The following is a 24,334-nucleotide window of genomic DNA, read 5'->3' on the forward strand; positions in this document are numbered from 1 at the left end:
CATCACTATGCATACCATAGAGTGTTAATGTTTTTGCAAAGTTTACAGAGAAACTAGCCTGAAAAGTATAAATGTTGTGTTTGCATCTCCCAGGGCTTCTGTAAAAGCACCGTGGCGCCTCTTTGCAGCAACAGAAATGTAACATCTACAGAGACATGAAGGTTTTTCGATGGAGTACAAGTGGGTTTCAAACCAAGTGCTTGTCAGAGCCCATCAAGCAGCATGTGAAGCCCCTTTCAGATGCTGGAGTCAATGGGTGGCTCGGTCCGACAGTTTCTGTAATTTTCTGAAACACGCAATGCCACAATCATGTCCACTTTTCCAAAACACTCACATGTCGGGTGGACATCAGCACACTGGATTCTTGGGGGCTACCACAGAGGGCATGGCTAAGCTGAAAAATTGAGTCACTACCCTGAAAAATGGCAACTAAAGGCAGGATGCAAGATCCAAGGCCCTGCCCCTGATTTTGGAGTGACTTTGGCAGAAAAGAGACTGCACTTACATATCAGCTTCTTACTCCTCTGACCACTCAAAACATTTAAAAGTTCATGACAGATTTCGTCTTATCACATGGCATGACCACTTGCAAATATCTTGTCCAAGACGACTTCAACATATGGTCGGGATGAGCAGGAAATCAGAGCACCAATCTTCTCCCAATCTGCCTCCAACTTTTCACCAATGTCTTACCAGTCTCCCACCAATCATCCGCCAATCATCCACCAATCCTGAACCGCCTGTTCACCAATCTTCTCCCAACCCTCTGCCAATCTCTTCCTTTTACCGCTCTCCTTCCAATCTTTTACCAAACCTTTACCAATTTTCTGCCAATCTAGCTTCAGTCTTCCTCTGTTGAGAGGGGTCCAGCTGCAGACCTCCGCTGTCAGAAAGGAAGTGACGTAAGGATGTGAAGTTAGAAATTTGAAATTGGTCAATGGATCTGTGTATCTCCATGCATGATTTAATTGAAATAGGTAAAAAAAAATGGCGTCACCTAACTTAAGTTGTTTTTGTTTTACGTTATTGACTGAAGTGAGCCACCTAGTGTCTGGAAGTGGTAATAGCAATAAATTGAGCCATAGCCTGCGTGTAAGTTTTATTTCATTTTCCTGTGATGAAAGTTGAAATTCTCTTTAAGCCGAAGTCAAATCAATGTATGCTAACCAATAGCATATACATGCAATTTCCCATATACGTTAGCATCAAGCTACTGCTTTTTTTTTTTTTTTTCCATATTGCTTTTGGTATATTGGGACTTGTATAAAATGTTGAATAGGAATCTTGTGTGGGAGATTTACACTCATTTCTTTGAGTGTTCAGTTCTCCAGTGAAACTTCAAGCAGAAAATCCTGAATTAGAGGGGTTTTTTTGAGAAATTGTTTTTAATCTGCTAAGCTAAGATAGCTGGGGTGTGAAACAAACATTGGAAGTGTCTAACCCAGTGTTTCTCGAATTTTTAGGACCAGGGACCACTTATCCTCCAGAAAAATCTCGGGGACCACCACGAGCTAAATAGTCCCAGAACAACGCCCCAGAGAACAAACTGATGTTCTATCAACTCAAATCATACATGTTGCAACTTGCCAGGGCTGCATCTGACAATTATTTTGAAGATAGATTAATACGCCAATTATTTTCAGTATTAAAAATATACATTTTATTTCTTCGTTTCCCTTCCCCATTACTGATATATCATTCCATAATACTTCAAATGTCCAGTATTTAAATATTTAAGTACTTAGATTACATTAAACTGCTCATCATATTCTGTCTAAATGCATAATTCTGCCTCACTGCCTACATATATCCAATGTCAGTGCCCTGGGATTGAAATTTGTTTTATGAACCAATTTTTTATAGATTTTATCAATTTGTGTAGCTGCTAAACAACTTGCACCCCCCTGGGCAAAGTCTGAACAGGCAGTTTTGTGGCGTTGAAGGAGTCGAGATGTTTGAATTAGTTTTTTCGCTTTTGAAACGCTTTTCCTGAAGATGCCGTCAGATGGTTATTGTGCTGCAGTCCGGCCCAGTAAGGGCCTTTATTTGGGTGGAGGACCGCACTGTGTCTTGACAGACAGCCAATCAGATCCTTTGGCTCAGGGCAGGTGTGATTTTTTTGCTCAGGATCTTTCCAAAACTGTAGAATGACTGTCTTACTGCCTCCAACCTCAGCAGCAATGGCACACTGCAAGAGGCCTTGCTTATGCAGCTCGACGATCCGACCACGTTCAAGAAGAGACAGCTTCTGAGCTTTAGCCATCAGGAGGGCATGACCTGGTGAATGCCTGACAGGAAATCAACATTTTGAGCGGATTTTGGCTGTAATAGCCTGGGGTCTTTTTGTCACACCCCCTTCTTGCTTTTGCATATTGTAGCTCTACTTGAAACCTCATTAAGATCTAAATGTGCAAAATGCATATTCTAGCATTTTTTCAACTGGTCTTAAGATTTTAATCAGGTCTGTACATTGAAACCATCTTTTAAACTTTGCACCAATCAGGGCTTTCCACCTTTCCTCCAGAGCTTCACCATGTTTTAAGTCTCAAGCCTCAGTTTGCCCAAGCGTAATGGGAATTTTGATCTAGCACTCCATTTGGAGGACGATTCAGAGAGTTAGACTACCACTATCACCCACACTCTGTGGGCGCACTCCAAGCAGACGGGTTGGGCCAATCAGTGGGGGCTAAGTGGAAAAATTGGGATGCAGCCCAAACTGCACTTGAACCAAAAGTAAAGTGACTCTAAAGTTAAACTAAACAAAAGGTAAAGGTTGTGAAATATTTCCTCCACACCTAGCAGCCACAGCATCGTGTCTCGTTTAAGTTTCTGAGTCGTCAGTCAAAGGGAGTGTTTTCAAAGTCAACACTGTTATATAAGAAACGCTGCACAATAATTTCCTCTTGATGTTCTGTATTTCCTCCACGCCAAAGCTGCCCGCTGCACATCACAAAAGTCTCAATCCTATCTCCTCCAACAGTAGCCACACTCCCCTCTGAGCGGACCGTCCAGTGTGCGCAGTGGAAAGTGTATTTGTGTGTGTGTAAGCTTATGTTTATCTCTGCACTGCCTTTAGTTCCTTTTGATTTCCCTTAAGCCTTATGTCTTTTGTCATGTTCTGGTCTTCTGAATGCTTGCTTATGAGTGTCATTTGTTTTCTCCCCTCCTTGCCCTGCTCCCCCCTCCCTGCCTCCTTCTCCTTTATTTGCATGCTGTTCCTCCTGTTCCACACCTCCCTCCTCAACTGCCATGTCCTCTCCTTGTGTGCTCAGACACTGCGCCCAGCACTGAACCTGCAGCTCATGGTTGGTATCTTTACTTTCCTCTTAAGTCTTTTTTTTTTTTTTTCTTGTTTCCTGTCTCTGCAGCATGCCAATGTTTGCACAGTAGACATCTTTGTGCCAGGCTGCCTGGCCTGGAAATGTCAGCTGTGAGCCTGTTTTCAGTTATCTATTGGCCATGTGACCTCAGCCGAACACAGAGCACCCTTCAAGTAACAGCTCCCTACATGTTTTGTTGCATTTATTAAAAATAAGAAATTTTCCAGAGAGTCTGGGAAAAACTGAACCAATTACGGTGTTTCCCTGAAGGTGCCACGAATGTGTTGAAACCTCTCTGAGGCCGGTCGTGATTATATCAACACGAGCTGATTTTGGGAGGAGGCTAAAATAGACCTCATTTATTCAGCCTCATTAATTTGGATGAAGATGATGTGCCATATTTTCACACTTTGCTTAATTTGTTTCCATTTTATATTTATTTTGTGACACCAGATTTTCAGGCTTAAGTAGACAAATGAGTTAACTTGTGTTCACAAACTTTATTCAATATAAGCTTGGGATCTCTGCATCATAAAAACTGTTTTCAACTGCATAAAAATACGACTATTTTGGATAGATTTGCACAGGTAAACAAGACCAAAATAAATAAAATATTCACAACCAAGAGAGTAACAATGATTCTTCCAGGACTTACAGAGCTCATACTCTGCCGTTTATCTCTGACGTTGCAGTTAGCATGAAGATCCAAGGTGTTGTTGTAATGTTGTCAGGTTTGCAGAATCATATCATTTACAGAAATAAAAGCTTAAATTAAAGCAGCGTTAATTTTAACTGATTTAGGCTTAGTCTTTTGAATCACACAATATTTAGTTTTTAGTTTTCTCGACCAAATAAAAGATTTTAGCCAGATACAATGAAAACAACCTAACTGTTGTAAAAACGTATGTTATGATACTCATTTTGGATAATTAAGTGTTATGTTATAACGATACATAAACTTGGACGGTGGTTTGCAGGCGGCGTTATATTTTCTTTCTTCTATTTTCTACAAGCTCAGGTAGCTTAGGGACAGTGTTATCAGCATCTGTGAGACATTTCAACCCAGTGCCACTCTGGGCCTTCGTTCCTTCCAAACATTTTCATCTCGTCATTTTTTAAAAAAAAATTTTGTTAACAAAAATAACCATTATATTTCGTAAGAGTCTTAGTCATCATGCCTAACTTTTTCTTTAGATTTTATTTATTTTCCGTCCATGGAAAAGGTTCGTCAACAAATATTTTTCATCGTAGTCTTCCTTGATGATGTAACACTGATTTAAATGTCAGCAAAACATATTCTAAAAAACATTTTTAATAAAAAAAAAAAAAAAGATTTTTTAAATTAAAAAACATGTAAATAAAAAACATGTAAATAAAAACAAAAAAAATAAATTAAAATATATATATAATTTAAAAAACAAAACATTTGTAAATTTAAAAACAAAACATATTTAATAAAAAAAGTTAAATTAAAAACAAAACAAAACATGTTTTTTAATTAAAACAGGTTTTTTTTTCAAAAAGGCAAAAAATAAATAAAAAGATAAATTAAAAAAAATTAATAAACCTAGTTTTGAAATTGGTTGACAGATTTTATTGGAAGAAGCTGTCTTATTTCTCTTTCTTTCTATTTGTTTTCCTATTGATCAAGAAAAATATCAAAAACAGAAAAAAAAAATAACTAAACAAAATTAAAAGGAATCAAACAACAACAACAAAACAGCCAAGGAGCCAAACAAATTTGTCATTTGCATGTTCAAAAAGGAGGAAGAGGAAGTCGAAACTTCTGGTCTCACCCTTTCACCTTAAAGACTCATCAATAATTTATTTTACACATCTCCAAATAATAATAATAATAATGAAAATAATCGCTACATAAACAAAATACACTAAACACTAAAAATATAATAACAAAAAACGTAGTAAAGAGAAGACATGACAAATAAAGAACAGAAACCACAGAAACTGCTTTGTTCTGATAATAGCACAGAGCTCCAGGAAATAAAACCATGAATCTTTCTGCCTTATCCAGAAAACCAACAATAATCTTACAGGACGGCCATGTTGACAGGACAGCGTTTACTTCAGATGTTATCGAGGTCCACAGTTAAATATAAATTCATCCCAAACACAGTCGGAGAGTCAGGCCCTTAAATACTCGTCCTGTTTATTTAACAGCCCCGAGGTGTAAACCCATTTTGACCTGATATCTCTTTGTAAAATGAGTTTATCACACATGAGATTGTCTGCTCCCCTGTGCTTCCCTCTGTAGCCTGAAGCACGCTCAGTTCGTGACACTTTACACATCAGCACTTTTTTTTTTAACATTGGCCATTTTATTTAACATCGCAGAGGATTTACAGAGTAACTAAGTTCTCTGTTTTATAGGTTCATGTGTTTCACGGTAAAGTGATTTTACACTGAGTTTTCATTTTCACATCACTAAACAAGTATAAAACAGCAACAATGAAAGGTGTTCCTCCTACCAATGAACCCACAAAGTGTAAAAGTGGCTGTAAGGGGCCCTTGAGGCAAGTTTTGGATCATTTGTTGGATGTTTTGCCCAAAACTTTTCTGTTTTGGCTCACTCTTACTGCTTTCATGCAGAATGCCAAAGCCGAGGGCGAAAAAAGCACATCAACTTTTTTATATGCATGTATTAAAAGGGTAAGGCGGGAAGAGCAGCAGCAAAGACATTCAGTAAAAAAACACATGACAGTTAAGCTGTGAAATCTTCCAAAACCATCGTCCCTGGACTGGATTTTATTGTCTTATCTGTGTCTAACCATTGACTGGATATAGAGTGGACATCATGGCTTCGCTATTTACCATTGTACGGTTTTGGAGCCAAAATACCCCCGTCATAGGTGCTTGCATTGGCAGCCAGAGTCTGCTCAGGAGAGGCTATGAGGGACTCAGAGAGAATCTGAGTGGAGCCGGGTGACAAAAATAATATTTATTTTTTTCTTTCAAGAGTCTAATCACCTCCTGACTCTACCTCCCGACATATTTTACAATCCCCCCAAAAAATACATGAGAACGTCAGCTGTCAATCATTGTTAAACGTTACATAAAGCCTCGTTTTTAACCTTGTATGACTAATGTAAAAGAAACTTCAGAAAAAAGAGGACTTGGATACAAGGCAGCCAAATGATATCTTCAAATCACCACAACAATCGGACGTGAGAAACATTTCTAAGAGGTGTATTCATTTTTTAAAGTTTGACCACAGCCCATCTGGAATGACTGGAAAGCCGTATTTTTAAACCTATACTGCAGCCAGCCACCAGGGGGAGCAGTTTTTGAGGAAACCTCACTTAGAGCCGAGCAAGCGGACGTCCATTTTTTTTACAGTCTATGCTCCCAACAGTAGACTAAAAAAAATGGACGTCATCCTGCTCAGCTTGAAGTGAGGTCTCCACAAAAACTGCTCCTCCTGGTGGCTGGCTGCAGTATAGGTTAAAAAAAAAAAAAAACATCTCCCCAGTCATTCCAGATGGGCTGTGGTCAAACTTTAAAAAAATAAATACACCTCATAGAAATGTTTCTCACAACCGATTATTGTGGTGATTTGAAGATATCATTTGGCTGCTTTGTATTCAACTCCTCTTTTTCCTGAAATTTTTGTTTTAGTTAGTGAAAAGATGTTAAAAACGAGGTTTTACGTCATGTTTAATGATTGACAGCTGCCGTTCTTGCGTATTTTTTTCTGGGTAAAATGTCCCAGAATCCTTCACAGTCTTTACTGCACAGACTCTGGCTGCCAATGGCTGCGCCTGTGACGGGGGAATTTTGGCTTCAAAACTGTACAATGGCAAATGGTGGAGCCACGTTGTCTACTCTATATACAGTCTATGCTCCCAACATATTTTACAATCCCTGAAAAAAGGGATGAGAACAGCAGCTGTCAACAACCCGTGAAGCCTCGTTTATAACCTCTTATAACTAATGAAAGCGAAACTTTAAAAAAAAAAAAAAAAAAAGACTTGAATAAAAGGGAGCCCAAAAATATCCTCTGTTCAAATAACCACAACAATCAGATGTAAGAAACCACAGCTCATCTGGAATGACTGGGAAGATGGATTTTTTGACCTATACTGCAGCCAGCCACCAGGGGGAGCAGTCTGTGTCTGACACATCCTCACCCCTCCAGCCTGATGACTTGTATGTGCAGCCTGTTTTTCAGTCTGGACACAACATCCCAGCTGCTCCTCTGCCCAACTTTTCTCCACCGCTGACTCTGACTGTCATAAAAGAGACTTTGATCGTTGTTTCTCGAGCCAAATTGATTCAGAAAACCAAGCATTTAATTTGCTGCTCCCTTCAAGCTTCATCTGAAATTCTGATTTCTAATCCGGGCGCCAACAGGGCACAAGAAGATAATAACAATAATAGTCCTGATGTGTCCAGAAACGCTCATTCGTGTCTATATTTCCACGGCTCGGTGTGTGACACGCAGTCAGAGCCTGTTAGAGAAGCATCAGCACTGACCGCCTGGCTCTCCATATCCCCTCAAATGCTGTTACCATGGTGATGCCCCGCTTGTCATGACTACAAGAGAGAGGAGGCTGAGACACTATTGAGCTTGAAGGCTCTTCCCGAGATTGTCCATTTCCCACTAAAATAGGCCAGCAGGTAGAGGGGAGGAGGCGTGGAGGGCAGGAGGGAACAAATTAAACATGCGGCAGAGAGAAGAAGAGGCTCTGGGATGAGCTGCCAGCAGACCGGAGAAGTGGGTGTTGAAACATTTTGTTCTTATAAATTAAGCTTTAGCTGTGATGCTCAAATGAGAGAGAGACCCAGAAACTGGAAAAACTCAGACATAATGGCTGAATTTATTATGCATGTGGATAAACTCCGCTGCACTTCTGGCTCTCAGAAGCTCTTGTAGAACAAAGTCGTTTTCACTCGTGAGACCTGCAGAGTTAAAGGCGCTCATTCGAAACAAAAACTATCGAACAGAAAAGGCTCCAACTGCAGAAAAGCAGAGACGCCCGAAGCTATGCAGACTTAGAAAATGAAGACATGAAGAGACGAGCTGATTGCAAATCTTTTCTGGCTTATTTTGATGAAAGCTAAGGCACAAAACAAAAAAAAAAAAGCTCTCAACACTTTGACACGTTTTGTGTAATGAAGCCCAGAGAAAAGAGTTAAATTAGACACTGAGTGAAAATTCCAAGCTGGTTGTGATTTCTGAGTATGTGCTCTTAAAGCACAGTCCTGATTTAGTTTTCTTAAATGCCTTATACCACCACGAACAGGAATTAAATGTGAGAAATTATGGTTCAGCTGAGATAATTTTGCCAAAGTTTCGAAAGAGGAATTCATTTGTTCAGTCTGGATCGAGGGGGCAGGGCTATCGCCATGTGCTTTTAATCTTTAAGTTTCATTTTCGTTGGATTCATCGTTGGAACTGGTATGATGTGTTGGTGAGTGAATTTTAGTCTTAAAGGAGAGATTTGTGTTTTTATGCGTCCCAGAATTCCCTGGTACATGTCCACTGCCACACATACAGACTTTGGTGTTCATATTGTAACAGCTTTGCTCTTGCTTCCATGTTCAGTGCAGACGTTGATGTGTCTGAGTGTCAGTGAAGGCATCACGAAGCATGCACATACAAACAGTCAGCTCCAGCATCCTGGAGCGTCGTCCTTCATATCCATTGGCAGAGGACCCCAATTAACCCAACACAGCTGATATTACCAAAGATGAATGGTCGTCAACTTCCAGCCAATTGCAGCATCTGGGTGTCATGGAAGCAGCTTGAGTTGTGCCTGTTTTTGCTCCCCGTGCTTAGTTTGTTTTTTCTGCATATGCTGGTAAATACTGACACTTGATTGCTGGTATTACTATGACAACGGGTAAGCAAATACACACACAAAGGTACAAATTCTGCAAATTTTATTTTAAAATATTCATTAATAGCCATCTCCCCAGAGCAGGGTTGTTTTTCACCCTTTTTGTGCCCACATGGACTATTTTTACCTCATAAACCTGCTGATGCATTTCCAGACAAAACTAAACAAGACAAAACTAGACACTCAGACCTCATAAATCAAAAGTCTGCAAACTTAAATTTGATAGAACCCTTTTAAAAGTTTCTAAAATGTTACAAATTTGTAGAAATTTAAACTTTTTTAAATTCCAAAAATTTGCAAGAAAAAAATTTAAAATTTTTGAAACTTTTAGATTTTTTTTATACTTCAAAAAAATTGCAAAATTTCAGTTTTGGGGAAATATATAAAATTTGCAAAAAATTCCTGAAAAAAATATAAAACACATTTGCCAAAAATTAATAATTTTTTTAAATGTAACAAATTTGCAGAAATTGAATTTCTTTAGAACTCAAAAAAAACTGCAAAAATCTCAAAAATGTTTGTAACTTTCAAAATATGCCAAAAAATACATTTTTGGGATTTTCAAATAAATTCAAAAATTAAAAAATATAATAAAGTCTAACATATTTGCCAAAATTGTGAAATTTAACAAATTTTCAGAAATAGAATTTCTTTATAGCTCTAAAAAATTGCAAAAATCTCAAAAACATTTGAAACTTTAAAAATATGTAAAAAAAAAAAAAAAAAAAAAAATTGGAATTAAAAAAAAAACAAAAATAAAATAAAACCAACAAATTTGCAAAAAAGTTGAACAATTATGAAAAAATAATTGAAAATGGCAGCATATGTTGATAATCTTGTAAAACTCATTATTTTTAGTTGTTTTCTTTGCCACATACCAATCGTGTTTATTAAGCTGGCATGTTGCCAGTTAAATGAATCCATCCACACAGAATTAAAATCGGTATTTTCTTCCAGTTAGTCTTTTTGTAGATGTAGTTATCTTCCCAGGGCTGTAAAACTTGAGGTTAGCCACAGGTGCATGGAAAGTTGGTGGGCTGTTGATGTTGTAGGAGGTGAAGTAGAGCGGTGGCAGGCTTTATTGACAGATGGGATGAAGATTTAGTTCAACTAAATGTTAACGCAGGATTTTTTTTGGGTGTCAGTGTCTTTAATCATCAATACCCTCAGTAAGAAAACACAAATTCTTTATTTCATTTTTTTTAAAGCTACAAGGAGCCACAGGTTGAAGACCTTTGTTCTAGATATAACGGACTGTTACGCATCTTCTAGATTAAATGCATGTGTAGCAGACTCTCATGCTCTGTAATGGTGTCAGTAATAGATAGCACACCCCCACTTGAAGAACAGCAGGTATGAGTTGTTTCATGTGCCCATCCTGTTCCCTGAATGATGTAAATAAACTCTTCACTGATGGCCTGTTTTTAAAGCTGCAGTTGTGTTCCACGGCTAAGAGCTGATATTTTCTGTTTGGGCGTTCCAGCCCCTCTCATCTCGTCTCCATCTCCTCACTCTTAATGAAAGGGCATGTTGGTGGAAGATGTCAGTTGCTTTAGCTGATGGCTAGCTGCACTGACTAATTTCCCATCCGCCTAGGTGAGAGCATCTGGAAAGGACACACCTGCCAACACGGCTGTCAGCGAGTGTGTGAAGGTAGCGGGATAATTGAGCCACGCTCTGAGATCTAAAAGTGGAGAGGAATACGGCGCTATAATGGCCACTTTGCTCACAGCGGGATTGTGGCAGGTGAAGCCCAGGACTTCTCCCTTTAATCCAAGGACTAATCCGTCACATTTGGATGTCATTAAAGAGACAAGGCAGTCACTGAATTAACAGAGTAGTATGTGCCAAGGCACCTGCAGGCAGTGATGTCTATCAAATATGACAAATTTTCCCCAGACTTTTAAAAGACGTGTATTTCCCTGTTTTGACTTTGGAACGTACACGTCCTGCGCTGAGGTTGGAATCAATTTGGCAAGATGTGCTTTAAGTTTGGCCAAATTCCAAATGCTGTCTCTCTGACCTAAAGAAAGTCCTTGCCGACCTCAGAGACAGCAGTGGGGATCATCTCAGGACACCGCTTATCAAAGGGACAGATGGCATTGTGGACATATGACTTCAAAACATATTGGTAGGTTAAAGGGACACGGCGGCAGGTTCCTGACAGGCGGGGCTGCAGTGCACAAAATCATGATTGTGTTTGATGAACGCGAGAGGACTTGGCCTTGGTTGAACCCATGTGGGCTTAAACTTTGCAAGTTTATAAAAGCTATCAGTAAAGCGAGAAAGAGGCATCATTTCCAGAAAGAACATAAAGCTGGAATCAATGGGCTCTTTCCCCTCAAGTGATAAGATTTAAGATTCTCCAAAGGCAATTTTCTGTCAGACAGAAAAAGGACAGAAGAGCAGAAGAAAGATAAACAGGAGAGAGATAGAGCACAAGCTAAAGGCTAAAAGGGCTAATCTGTTGGTGCTATTGTTGACTCCAACCCACAGTCAGCAGTTATTCTGCAGTGGTCTGTTCAAACTTGAGAGTCTATCAATAAAATGAAGAGTGAGGTTACGTTAGCTCTGATTGGTGGTTAACTGGTAGGATATGACCAGGATTCACTAACGTTAGCTTGTTGTCATGTTAGCCTACAGATTCGTCGTAGCGCTACATATAGCTGGCTACTGACGTAACCTACCAAACCTACAATATTTGCTTGTTGCCACATCAAATAACAGCGCTACTTAACTGTTCTGATAAATACCTTACCTCGTTGGGTTGAATCCAGTAAAAAGTTGACTTGAACAAAGAAAATTTGCTCAAAAATAAACACACGCCTGGTTAAAAGAAGAGATCCACCGATCTGATTTTGGTATCAGGTATCGGCCCCGATACAGCCCCCAAAAGCTGGATCAGGGAATCGGTGGGAAAGGATCGGTCTGAACTTGACACCAAGGCTAAACGATGATTTAGTCTTCAAGGTATAAAAATTTAAAATCAAGTAGTCATTTCTGTAAATTCTGAAGCACTGTTTTGACCAAACTGCTGTCTAACATTTAAACACTTATAGTTTTAAAAAAAATAAAATCTAAGAAATTTGCCAAAATTATGAAATTTTAAGAATGTAACAAACTTACAGAAATCAATTTTTTTTTCTTTATTCCAAAAATTTGCAAAAATGTAAAAAAAATTAAAAAAATTTAAAAATATACAAAAGGTCATTTTTTGGAATTAAAAAAAATACAAAAATAAAAAAAATACAATAAAATTTATCAAATTTGCAGAAATTCTTTCCAATTACAGTACAAACTTATGTTAGCTTGTTACCACATTTCAAACAACAGCGCTACGTAACTGCAGTCATAAATACCCTACCTCGTTGGGTTGAATCCAGTAAAAAGTTGACTTGACATTTAAACACTTATAGTTTAAATAAATATTAACTTCAGTAATTCCACGTGTACACATTTTTTGTCTTTTACTTAAAAAATTTCCAGTCTTTTCCCACAGTAGAGCATACAGGTTATTATTTCACACTGGTATCAGGATCAGGATCTGGACGTGAAACGTTTGATCAGTGCATCCCTAGTTAAAAGTCACATCTTTACGACAGTGTATATGATACTCTTGGCCAGAAGGTGGCGACACAGTCCAATTAAAACAGACCCTGAGGTCTTTTATGAGTGGCTCAAAGCTAATCTGGGATGACTTTCAGACATTATTGTAAATTTAGAGGGAAAAAAAGTAAGGATTTAGTTTTTGGTGGGTTGTTTTTCGTAACAATACTTCTCACCAGTAAATCTTGTATTGTTGGAAAGACTGTTTATATCACCTTTTAGTGGAGTCACATTTTTAAGGAACATTTGTGTAACAAGCAGCAGAGCTGAGTCTGTCGGTTCTGCCCATAAAAAAGAATTGCCAAATTTTCTCTGCTCATGCCAAACCGCTGATTCTGTCATTAGCCACGGTCACATGAGGAGTTTTTCGTCTTTCTGAATGGAATCTTTCCGATTGACTTTTCCAAAAACAATAGTATACATGGAAAGGAATATTCCAATCTCTGGTCTACATGTGCTGCTGTAATCAAACAGAATAGTCAATAGGGCATGCGCAGAAAAACATAAACATCGCGTGATTTATCAGAGTTTTTCTTTCACTTGATGGAGTAACTCCGTACTGCGAGTTTTTCGTCCATCGTGGCTTGAAATTATATTCAGTTCTTTTAAAGTTTGGATCAAAAACGAACTTTCCATGGCAGTCCAGTGCTGACGGCTTGCCGCCATTTTTAAAATTGAGGAGCATCCCTAGTTGCGTCTTATGTCATATCTGAGCATGCGCTGAAAGAACGCACCCTGACAACTTTCCGTCTGAGTGGATACATGATACCTCAATCGGTTTGGGGAAAGGAATATTCCACCCCTGTGAAACAGATTAAATGTCCATTCAGATTGGCACTTTTCTTTGGGAATGAGGTTTTTCCAAAGGTAAATTCTTTCCGTTTGAGCAAATAGCTGAATATTTGGGTCCATGTAAACGTGGCTATTGACTCTTGTTTGGTGGATTGGTTGATTTAAGTCTAAAGAAACACCATGTATTGCCTTTTGAAAAGTATCTCGATAGCATGTGAAAGAATACTAGTTACATACAGAAATAATCAACTTTTTGTGTTTAAGCTTATTAATCCAAGCATGGTGGGAACAGATCAGCTTAAAACTAAAGGTAAATAGATCAGCACTTGAGACTTTCAGAGAAGAACTGAGTCCCAGAAAACTTATTTTTTACTTTTCAGTTCTTGAAAGTGTCTTTGAACATGTTGGACAGCATTATCCAGGCATATCCGCCAAACATATTTAAGTTTCTCAAAGAAGACTTGTTAAAATGCTGTGAACCTGTGAACAGAGAGTCAGAAGGCCTCTGGTACAAAGGATTACTGCTCCTGTATTTTGCATTATTCTTCCAGCACTCTGTGGTTAACCGAGTGGAATATTTGAAGGATGTTTCTGAAAGGAAACAAAATTTGATAAGTTCTTTTGGGAGCGCAGGAGCGTCAAAATGACAGGGTCAGCGCAGAAACATTGCAAAATTGAGATTCTGGCTTGTTTGCTGTTTCGGTGAATGATGGGCTCAGGTTTGTCAGTTTTCACCTCGGTGAAAAGAGGGAGAAAAGGGTTTGATGTTAAAGCTGCTGTTCATATAAGATGCATTTTATAGGAGAGCACAAAGAAACGTGTTGTGTTTTGGAGCTGAGCTTTCTTGGCTCCTTCGAATGTGGCACATATGTTGTTTTAATTACTTTCCGACTCATGACTGAGGATGACAGGTGACAAACGCGGGTCCCCTGCTCCAAATCCCTCCTCTCCTTCTCTGTCTGTCTCCTCTTATAACTCAGCTCACCTCCTGCTGAAAGTCAAGTGAACCTCTCAGGCTCCAACTGGCTTTCACATGATGAAATAGACAAGGCGCAGGTGAAATAGACAGGCAAGTGTAATAAGTTGTGATTCTCCTCCTCACCTGTGACTCTCTGAGATCAGATGTGTGTTTTTTTTAATCTGTTTGAACAGAGACGCTGCCTGGAGCGAGCTCTCTTAAGCAGGTCAACAAGTGGTCACAGTTGTTGTACAGTCCTTTTCTCAGAGGTCAAAGTTATTTAGCAACACAACGGTTTTCAGCTCGTCATTGATATTCATATACTGTCAGGCAGATTTAAATGTCAGGGTCAACAGCTCTGCTTCTCAACCCTACACTTCCTTCCTCTCACAGCTTGGAGACGTAAACATCAAAACAGTAAACACCCAAGACGTCCTCCAGAAACTTCTTAAGACAGAAACTTATTTCAGAATATTGCAAAGACTTCTGTGCGTTTCTTAGATTTTTTGATTTTCTTCCGTTATCAAAACAGTTGCAATGGACCACCAGATGCACAAAAACCAGCGAGACAATTTCACATTAATCCAAACTGTCAATCCTCCCCATCTGGCGCCCAGCTCTGCTACCTGCTGCAGTGATAACACCTTCTCCAGCAGACAGCCTCTCACCAACTGCTGTCACATTATCCCTCACAGCCCCCTTTTTAAACCTCTATAACCAACAATGAGCAAGCTGCCTTCAGTGACGCATGCATAACGTATACAAATGAACTCAGGGAAAACAACAACAGTGAAAAAGCAGAGATAAATCTATACGTGATGTTGGTCATGTTTACTGGAATCAACATCCTCATATACTGGAAGAAATTACTCTAAATTTACGAAGAAATTTCAAGAGTCAAATCCTGTTCTTTTTAAATACAACACTGTAAAAAGAAAACGTAACTAACTGTCAACCCTGCTGCCCTGATGGCGCTTTGTAACCATGAGTGAGGAGGGAACGCAGTGGATATGGAGCTATAGGCTGTCTGTGCTTCACATGACATGGACCATGTCTTCGATGATGTTTACAGTCGATTCTTAAAAGGAGAAAGAAAAAAACAAAGGGCTGTTTACACGACAACGGTTTTAGGATGAAACGCAAAAGCATTGTTGCGTTTCAGCTTCTTGTTCACAGGGGAAACAGCGTTTTAACTGACCTAAAACGCAAACTTGTAACGCTCAGCCCATAACCTCGCATTACATCGGAAAAAAGGGGGACTCATTGGGCGATAATAGTGTAAGATAGCTCTCTTTTTTATTTACACAAACTCTGAAAAAAATCCTATAACCCCTCCCGTTTTTTTTTGAACAACTAAATAGGACGACCCCAAATCATTGTAAACCAAAAAAATACAAAAACACTTCTCTCCCGGTCACTTCTTTACCGCCCACGACAGCGGGCATCTCCGTCATAAAAAAAAAAATAAATAAATAAAAAAAAAAGGATCGATCAAAATTAAAACACTGGTATACCAGGAAAAAACTTTGAAAAAGAAACAACAGCAACGACCTCACCCAGGTCCGGGAGGAACATCCACGGCCACGCACTCCTTTGTCCTTTCCGCGCGGGGATGTCCACAACCAGAGGAAACAGCCTCCACAGTCGGCACCGCAGCTTAACGTCTTTTGCATGAAATCAACAGTTTCCCGGTACTGATCATTTACTGTTTTTTTTCCTTTTTTTGTCATTAAACCCCGTTAGTCCACAGTTCTCTGCACGTTCCTTCGGCCCTGTTTCCCTCGGCACCTCCCGGTCCTCCACACACCACTTCCTCCACGCCACATCCTCCCTTTTATCACCTTGGTTTCTAACATTATTTTTATTGCACCCCTCACCTACTATCAGTACGGGGACTTATATCAGCACCCAAAATGAACTAAGCCTACTTTTTTTTCTTTACTCAGTTCATTTATTTTTCTATTATTTCCACTCATCATTTTTTTTCCAGCACGGTGACCCTGTCACAAACTGTTGAAGATGGCCTCCGGAGTACCGTTGTTATGATCGTTGTGGTCTACCATTACGAGCTTCGCTGCTCAATCTGTGACTGTCTTTAACAAAATGAGCATCTGTTGCTCCACTTCTGCTCTTAGCATTCACCAATACACCAGATGAGCAGCACAACTCTACTTCAGTGAAGATCTACCAAAAGCTGCTTCTGTATAAGACAGTTATAGCGCCACCTACAAGTAACCCAGCCTTTGTGATGTTTTACAGCTGGAGACTCTGGGTTGGATGAGTCAGAAACACAGGTTTCAATCTTGGCTGAGACTGCAACTACAGAAGCATCTTAATAAACAAATCATGTAAACAAACTGTTCATTAATGGTACATTTAAAAAAAACGTGACCACGAGGCAGAGATCCATTTACGGTACTTTCCTTTCAAATCACAAAGGAACACTGAGCCACAACAGAAAAGACGAGCAGCGGTCTTGCTTCGATTGTCAAACCCCACTGGAAGCAGCGCTGCGACGCTCAATCCAGACGGGGGAGAGCTGGAGGGCTGGTCCTCGGAGAGTCACAGGCTCTCGTGTGAATAGCTATATCTCACGATCACCATCCACTCCCGTAACTTTTGATATGTCAGTCCACACCTTGTCCTTTCTGCCTGTTTCCTTATAAAAAGGATGTTTGGGATCATACAGGATGTTAAACTTCTCCACTTCCAAGATCAGATTCTCTTCATCCGTGGCGTCGTGTTGCGTCTGGGACCCTTTGACTGACTGTTTACCTGATGCACGTGTCTCAAGTTGTGACGCATCTATAACATAATGGGGAAATTTACATTTGAGAGTTTGTGCATTGTGTTTTATTTGGAATCTTCTGGGTACTTCACACGGTGACTTCCTGTCTAGTGCTTTCTTATCCACAGTGAATTTTTGAGGTTTGGAAGTGGCCGCTTGGAGAATAGACCTGAAGCATATTTCTCGTGCCTGGGTGTGCGCCGGCGCTTCAGCAGCGCGTGCAGTGGAGTTTGCCTGATAGATTACAATGGAAGCTAAGTGCTCCACAGGCGGGTGGAGTTTAGGGGTAACAAACAGCGCCACCCTCTGGCCTTTTAAGGCAACTGCCCCACATACATTTCTTGATTAACTCTTTTTCCTGCAAGTTTTGTCCAGCAAGTAGAGTCTTATTAAGTGTTTTTGTCTTAATTTAAGTAAAATTTCTCTGGCTTTTTAGGCTATGAGCCACATTCACCTGACCAGTCCAGAAAAATGTCTTATTTCATGCTAATTACAGAAAAATTGAGGTCTGAATTACTTGTAAACAAAGAGAAAAGTTTCTTGTTTTAAGAAATTATTCTAGTTTTCAGCAAAATTTTGAGCAATTTTTTCTTATTCCATTGGCAGATTTTTTTTCTTTACTTGTTACGGCAATTCAGACCTCATTTTGTCTTTAAATAACTCGAAACAATACATTTTTCTGGACTGACCAGTCGAATGTGGCTCATATCTAGTGTAATACTGGAAATAAGATCAAAAAAATGTGATAAGAATTCAGTTTTTTCCAGTTTGGTCTCTTCATTGGGTTTGTGATTTCAGAGAGCGGGGAGCTCCACTATATTGCCCTTTGAAGGCTGTTTCTTCCACTTCCTCTAGGAATGGATCTCATTTAAGTAAATGGATAAAAACAGCAGCTGGAAATGTAAAGATTTACATGATTTTGAGGTGAAATTTTCCTTTAAATCAGAAAAAGTGCCAGCAATTTAGCTGCAACGACTTCTCATTCGTTTTGTGAAAAACTGCGTCTGCTTTATGCCTCAATTAGCACAAACCGCCTTGGGTTGACATACGTAATAGCAGAAACATTTCTAAATAATCATTTTCATAATTCTCTGGATTCTCTGAGCTCCAACTTGTCAGACAAACAGGTGGTGAGCTGGAAGCTGGCATTATTCCTCCCGAGGCATGCGACCTCTCTCTTGTTTTTCAATGTTCTTATTATAATTTGCATTTAGGACCGATGTTGCCATGACAGCCGCTAAGTCTTGTAACTTTTCGTCTGACACAGTCGGTGCAGATTTTGTAAGCTTGGCTGGGTGTGGAGGAGAGAAAATAACAGATTGCAGGGAAATACCTCCTTTATAGCACCAGAGAATATCAGGTGCTCTGCGAGAAGCTGCAAACATTAAGAGGAAATCAGATCCAGGAAATTGAAATTGATTATTAATAACTAGAGCAAATGTGGCTCCTTCTTTTCGGTTTCCGATCCTGCTGCTCCAGCCCCCTCAGCAAATGGCTCCACATGAGTTTGGTCACTCTCTCGTGCCATTTTTCTCCCTCGGTCCAAGTGTTGGCCAACAACGCTGGAGCAAAAGTTTCTCCAGAGCTACAGCTGAGGATTTGTAATTGCATGGATATTCTTTTTTTTTTAAAACCCTATGAATATACAATACCCTCAGCGTATAAATAAAAACACAAACCCGGTCCTGGAGATCATCCATTCTCTGCGGTTTCACTCGCTGATGCATCTTTTGGCTGCACTGTGAGCCGGATATGAAATGTAGTCGAGTCTTTCTTTCCCTTTTTTCACCGGCACCATCCATGCATGTAAGCTGGTCTGAATTTCCTTTGAGGTGAGGCCCGGATTAGACGCCGACATCATGCACTCGGCTCTGCTATAGGATTTTATTATCACTGCAGGTTTCTGCACCAAAAAAGAGATTGTGCCACAACACTGCTCCTCAAAGACGGCCCAAACAGCATGACAAAGCAGGCATAGAGAGGCCGTGATAAGAAAGTGAATACTCTGTTTGGCCTCCATCTTTACATAAATGACTCATTCTGAGCTTCCTCTTCATGCTGGAGCATTTTTTTATCTGTTTACAGCGTCGAACCTCTGCAGCAAAGGTCAAACATCACAAAGCTCCTCACTGCTCGCTAAAGGACGGCGTTTCTGCTGCATTTCTAAACATATACTGCCTCAGCGTTATTTAACCAGCCGTGATTAAACCATCATATGAAATTTCAATTACAGCCGTCCTTCTGAGACTCCCTGACACTGTTTACATACATCCCAGTTTTCCCTGGTGGCAGCCGGTCTTTATGTACCGAGCAGTGTGCTCCACAGCATCCAGGAGTGTTTACAGCGGAGCACTTAACGCAGAGAGAGCACAGCGGAGAGCGCGGCGCAGCTGAGTTTGTCTCCACGTCCTTGCAGAGGTAGGTTTGTTGACAGCTGTGAATTATTGACGGCTTGCCATCACTTGTAATAGCTTGTTCTGGAATAGTAGTTCCCCCATTGTGGGCTCTACATTTCCTCAACAGCCCTGTCAACATCTGCCGCTCCTCTCAGAGAGCTCTGTGCGTGGGACAACCAGGAGGACAGATCTGAAGGAGGAGGAGGAAGACTGGCAGAGACTTTCACCCACAACTCAACACTTAACCAAGTCACCAAATGTTGGTTGGTGTTTTCGCCAAAACTTGAGCTGATGCTGAAAATGAAGAGCCTGGTTCTTCTTTAAAAAACAGAGAAACAAGTTTAGGGAGAGGAAAACCAGTGAGATTTTTTTATTTTATTCCGTTGCTAGGTGCTGCCCAAGTAGCTGCCTGTTGCAGCAGCTCTCTCGTCTTTGTCCGTTTCTTGTAATTTTTTCGTCTCTTTTTCGTAATCTTTGTATTTGGAGTGGATCATCACTCTGTATGGTTCATTGATGGTCACGGACACCAAACTTTTTGTGGCTTCGGCAATATTTTTGACTACTTTTCTCCTGTGTTTGTCTGGAGATCCTACGTGTAACCATGGCTGCATTGTTTACATGCGAACTCAGCTGTTAGCAGCCTGTAGCATGTCAATGCTAACTAGTGTAGGGCTTGATGATTTCCCTCGAGCTGAGGAGGAGGTGGTCAGGACGACGTGCTGGTTCTCGGGTGTGAGCTGGGAGGTGACGACGTGGACCTGTCCTTCCATCCATCGTTGTTGGGAACGTGGGTTCTATCTCCGGGGGATGGACGAGCTAGCCGTGCTAACCCAGCGGCATCGTGCTGTTCACGGACGTGGCTGACAGAGCTGACATCAGACGCCAGCAAAACATCATGGTGCGGCCACACCAAACGCGAATTTGCGGCGCGATTACATACAAAGTCTATGCAAAGACGCGTTTAGCCGCCAATTCGCCTCGGGCGGCGCGATTCGCGCGTTTGGCGCGGCGAGTTTGGAGCGTTCACGCGTTTGGGCGGTAGACGCGAATTCGCTCGAGTTCAAAATATTCCCCCACGACGTCATTGTTTTGACAACGTTGGGGGGCAACTGCCACCTGCTCCGGCTCCAACTCCGCCGGAGGATGGAGGAGAAAACAATCTGTGTGGTGTGTCATCATCCAGAGTTATACGATACGACGTGTGTACTCTACAGAGACCGGAAAAACAGGAGCAGGCTTGGTTGAAAGTCTCTGAGGAGACAGGTTTTGAAGGTAAGTTCTGTAAACATTTGTTCCCAGCTGGATTTGCCTGCACGGGCTATCACTGAGTCCGACTGTGTTTTCCTCAGCGGAGTTTTGAGCCTGATAGAGAGGAGGAAAGTGCGGGGCAGGGGCAGAGCCAGGGAAAAGATGGAAGTTCTCTGTGCTCCTCTCTTTCCTCCACCCCTTCATTATCCCCAGGGAGACCTCCGGGAACATGGGTCGGGCGGTCAGGGGTACGGGGGGTCGGAGGTTCGGGGGATCAGGGATGAGATCGCAGGGAACAGCCAAGCAGGGCTGGTGGATTACCAGGGAGAGGCAGCAGGCATTGATTGTGATCTCCAAAGCTTTCACACACTCTCCTGTCATGCTTTGGAAACCACAGCTCTGTGTTTTTCAGCTGCTCTTTTGGACTTTCGGTCTTTAAATGAACGAGCTCTCTACTCCGCATGTGCAGTACCGCGCATTCGCGTGTTCGCGCCTCAGCTTGTCAAAAAAGTCCAGCGGCGAGACTCGGGCGTTCACGCGGCGCGTGACAGGCCATTCGCGCGAGTAAATTCGCGTGTTCGCGTTTGGTGTGGCCGCGGCATCAGAGGAGCTTCGCCTGCTGTGAGCAGACAGGATCCAGGAGTCAGAGACTGAACAGACTGCTGGGGAGGCTCAGTCCTGGACCCTGTGGAGGTGGAGACTGGCTGGGCTGGAGAGTGGTGGACGAGTGGTGGACGGGATGTCGTCATCTAATTTCTTATGGACCTTTTTGCACTTTCTATACTCTTTCTTACTTTTGTTTTCTTAAATGCTGCGGTGACTCCTGAATTTCCCCTCAGGGATAAATAAAGTATTTTCTATTCTATTCTGTTCTATTCCAAAGAGTTGACCTGTGACTAAGCCCCGCCCCCTCTACTCACTCAGACACACAATGAACATTCAGTGATATGACTTTTTTGTCTTTTTAGAGACAGAAAGATCACAAAAAGCTTCAGTTACAGACTAAGGACGCGGTCACACTGGCCAATCGTGCCGTGCCTAAGCACGCTTCAGCCGTAAAGCACGTTTGGAAAGGCCAGTGTGACCGCAACTGTGCCGTGCTCCAGCACAATTCCCTTCCGTGCTTTGGCACGCTTCGAAGAGGTGGGCTTCAGCACAGTTTACTTCATGCACGAGCACAAGCACGCGAACAGTACGTGCGATCCATTACGTATAATCACCGCGAGCGCATCTCTCGACAGTCATTTTAAACAAAGCGGGGGTGTTAGAGGGCTGTGTCGGGCGAAAACTACTTAATATAAGTCCAAAAGTCTCTAAAGTTGCAGCAGTGCTCTCTGTGTCTCATTGTGCTGACTCTGATGAGATCCCGCTTCATGTAAACAGATGCTTCACGATGATGAAGGTGGGCTGTGCGCGTGTCTGATACCCGCTAAAGTCTGGTTCATATTGGGGTAGTGTGACCGCTGGCCGTACTCTCCAGCTGGGGAGCAGCGCTACGGGGGGCAACCGTGCTTAGGCACAGCACGTTTTGGATGGCCAGTGTGACCGCGCTCTAAATTTACATGTCCCGACGTTATCAAACTTGATAAACCTCATCTTGTTGCAATGAGCATCTCAAACAACAAGACAGAGGATCAGCATTGGTCATGGCCTCCTTTTTACCATCTTTACCAAGAGTGCACTGCAAAAAAAAGCTGAAATCTAATCAAGTGTTTTTGTCTTATTTTAAGTAAAACGTGTCTTATTATACTTGATATCAGCCACATTCACCTAATTAGTCCAGAAAAATGTTTTATTTCAAGTTATTTAAAGACTTAAATGAGGTCTGAATTGAGGTAGTGTATTGAAACATTATTCTAGTTCCAAGCAAATTTGTGAGCAAATTTTTCTTGTTCCATTGGCAGATTTTTTTTTTAACTTGTTACAGCAATTCAGACCTCATTTTAGTCTTTAAACAACTTTAACTGAGACATTTTTCTGGACTGTTCAGTTTAATGTGGCTCAGATTTAGTCTAAAAAGACATTTTTTACCTAAATAAGACAAAAACTCTTGATAAGATTTGAGGTTTTTTGCAGGGCACATTCAACTTATCAGTCCAGAAAAATGTCTTGTTTTAATTTATTGTAAGACAAAAATGAGGTCTGAACTGCTGTAACAAGTAAAAAACATTTGCCAAAGGAACAAAAGAAATTTGCTCAAAAATTTGCTTAAAACAAAAATAATGTCGCAATACAAGAAACTTTTGTCTTCTTCCATTGGCAGATTTTCTTTTAACTTGTTACAAGACACTAAGACCTCATTTCTGCCTTTAAATAACTTAAGATAAGACCTTTTTCTGGACTGGTCAGGTGAATGTGGCTCAAATTAAATCCAAAAAGACATTTTTTACTGAAAATAGGACAAAAACACTTCATTAGATTTCAGTTTTATCCTCTACTGTGTGTCTCTGTTAGCTTGGAGCTACAGTATTTACACTGAATCACTCACAAGTGATGAACATCCCTGTAGACCCTACCTTTAAGTTTCTTTAAATGGGGTCACTATCCTGACTCAAGGAGCTAAAGTCCATTTTTTTCTGTATTTCTTGTTTTTTTGTTTATCTCTTGGAATAAGATATTAATTAAGCTATACACTGCAAAAACTGAAATCTTATCAAGTGTTTTTGTCTTATTTTCAGTAGAAAATTCCTTTTTAGACTCAATATGAGCCAAATTCACATGACCAGTCCAGAAAAATGTCTTGTTTAAAGTTATTTAAGGACGAAAATGAGGTCTGAATTGCTCGTAACCAGTAAAAAAAATCTGCCAATGGAACAAGAGAAAAGTTACTTGTATTAAGACATTATTCTAGGCTCAAGGAAATTCTCAAGCAATTTTTTCTTGTTCCATTGGCAGATTTTTTTACTGGTTACAAGCGATTCAAAACTCATTTTTGTACTCTGATAACTTGAAACAAGACATTTTTCTGGATTGATAAGTTGAAAGTGGCTCATATTGAGTATAATAAGATGATTTTTACTTAAAAAAAGACAAAACACTTGATAAGATTTCATTTTTTTGCAGTGTGTGGTTTCAAACAAGTAGATAAATATCTATTTTATTGCCATTATAATGAGCTATTTTGGACCTGAAGAAAGTGACGGTGAAAGTGACAGACAAGTTTTTTGACATCTCTGGTCTGATCCTGGTCCTCTCACTTAAACCATTAGGCCTGAAATACACCAGATATGTCTGCGTCTTGACTGCATTTGTCGACTCACACCAGCAGTGTTTTCAGTCTGACAGCTGGAGTCACAGATCGAGGAGTTCCCATGCTTCCCTCTCCTCTGATAAGTCTCTCTTCATTCATGTTTGGCTGTAAAACCTCA

At 40.6% G+C, this 24,334-nt stretch overlaps 1 protein-coding gene across 4 annotated transcripts in view; it reads left to right on the forward strand.

Annotated features, from left to right (window-relative positions):
- Positions 1-24,334, forward strand: part of cadm1a (cell adhesion molecule 1a) — a 659,871-nt gene that overhangs the window by 615,150 nt on the left and 20,387 nt on the right. For 2 of the 4 annotated variants that reach the window (XM_074671829.1, XM_074671831.1), the window contains one exon: positions 3,273-3,305. The exons of the other annotated variants lie outside the window; for them this stretch is intronic. In XM_074671829.1, the coding sequence (XP_074527930.1) occupies positions 3,273-3,305 (33 nt within the window). The remainder of the gene's footprint in view (positions 1-3,272; positions 3,306-24,334) is intronic. 4 annotated transcript variants of the gene reach the window in all.

Source organism: Halichoeres trimaculatus, unplaced genomic scaffold (assembly GCF_033239565.1).
Source record: "Halichoeres trimaculatus isolate MK-OKI-2021-1 unplaced genomic scaffold, fHalTri1.1 fHalTri1_scaffold_6, whole genome shotgun sequence".
NCBI lineage: Eukaryota > Metazoa > Chordata > Actinopteri > Labriformes > Labridae > Halichoeres > Halichoeres trimaculatus.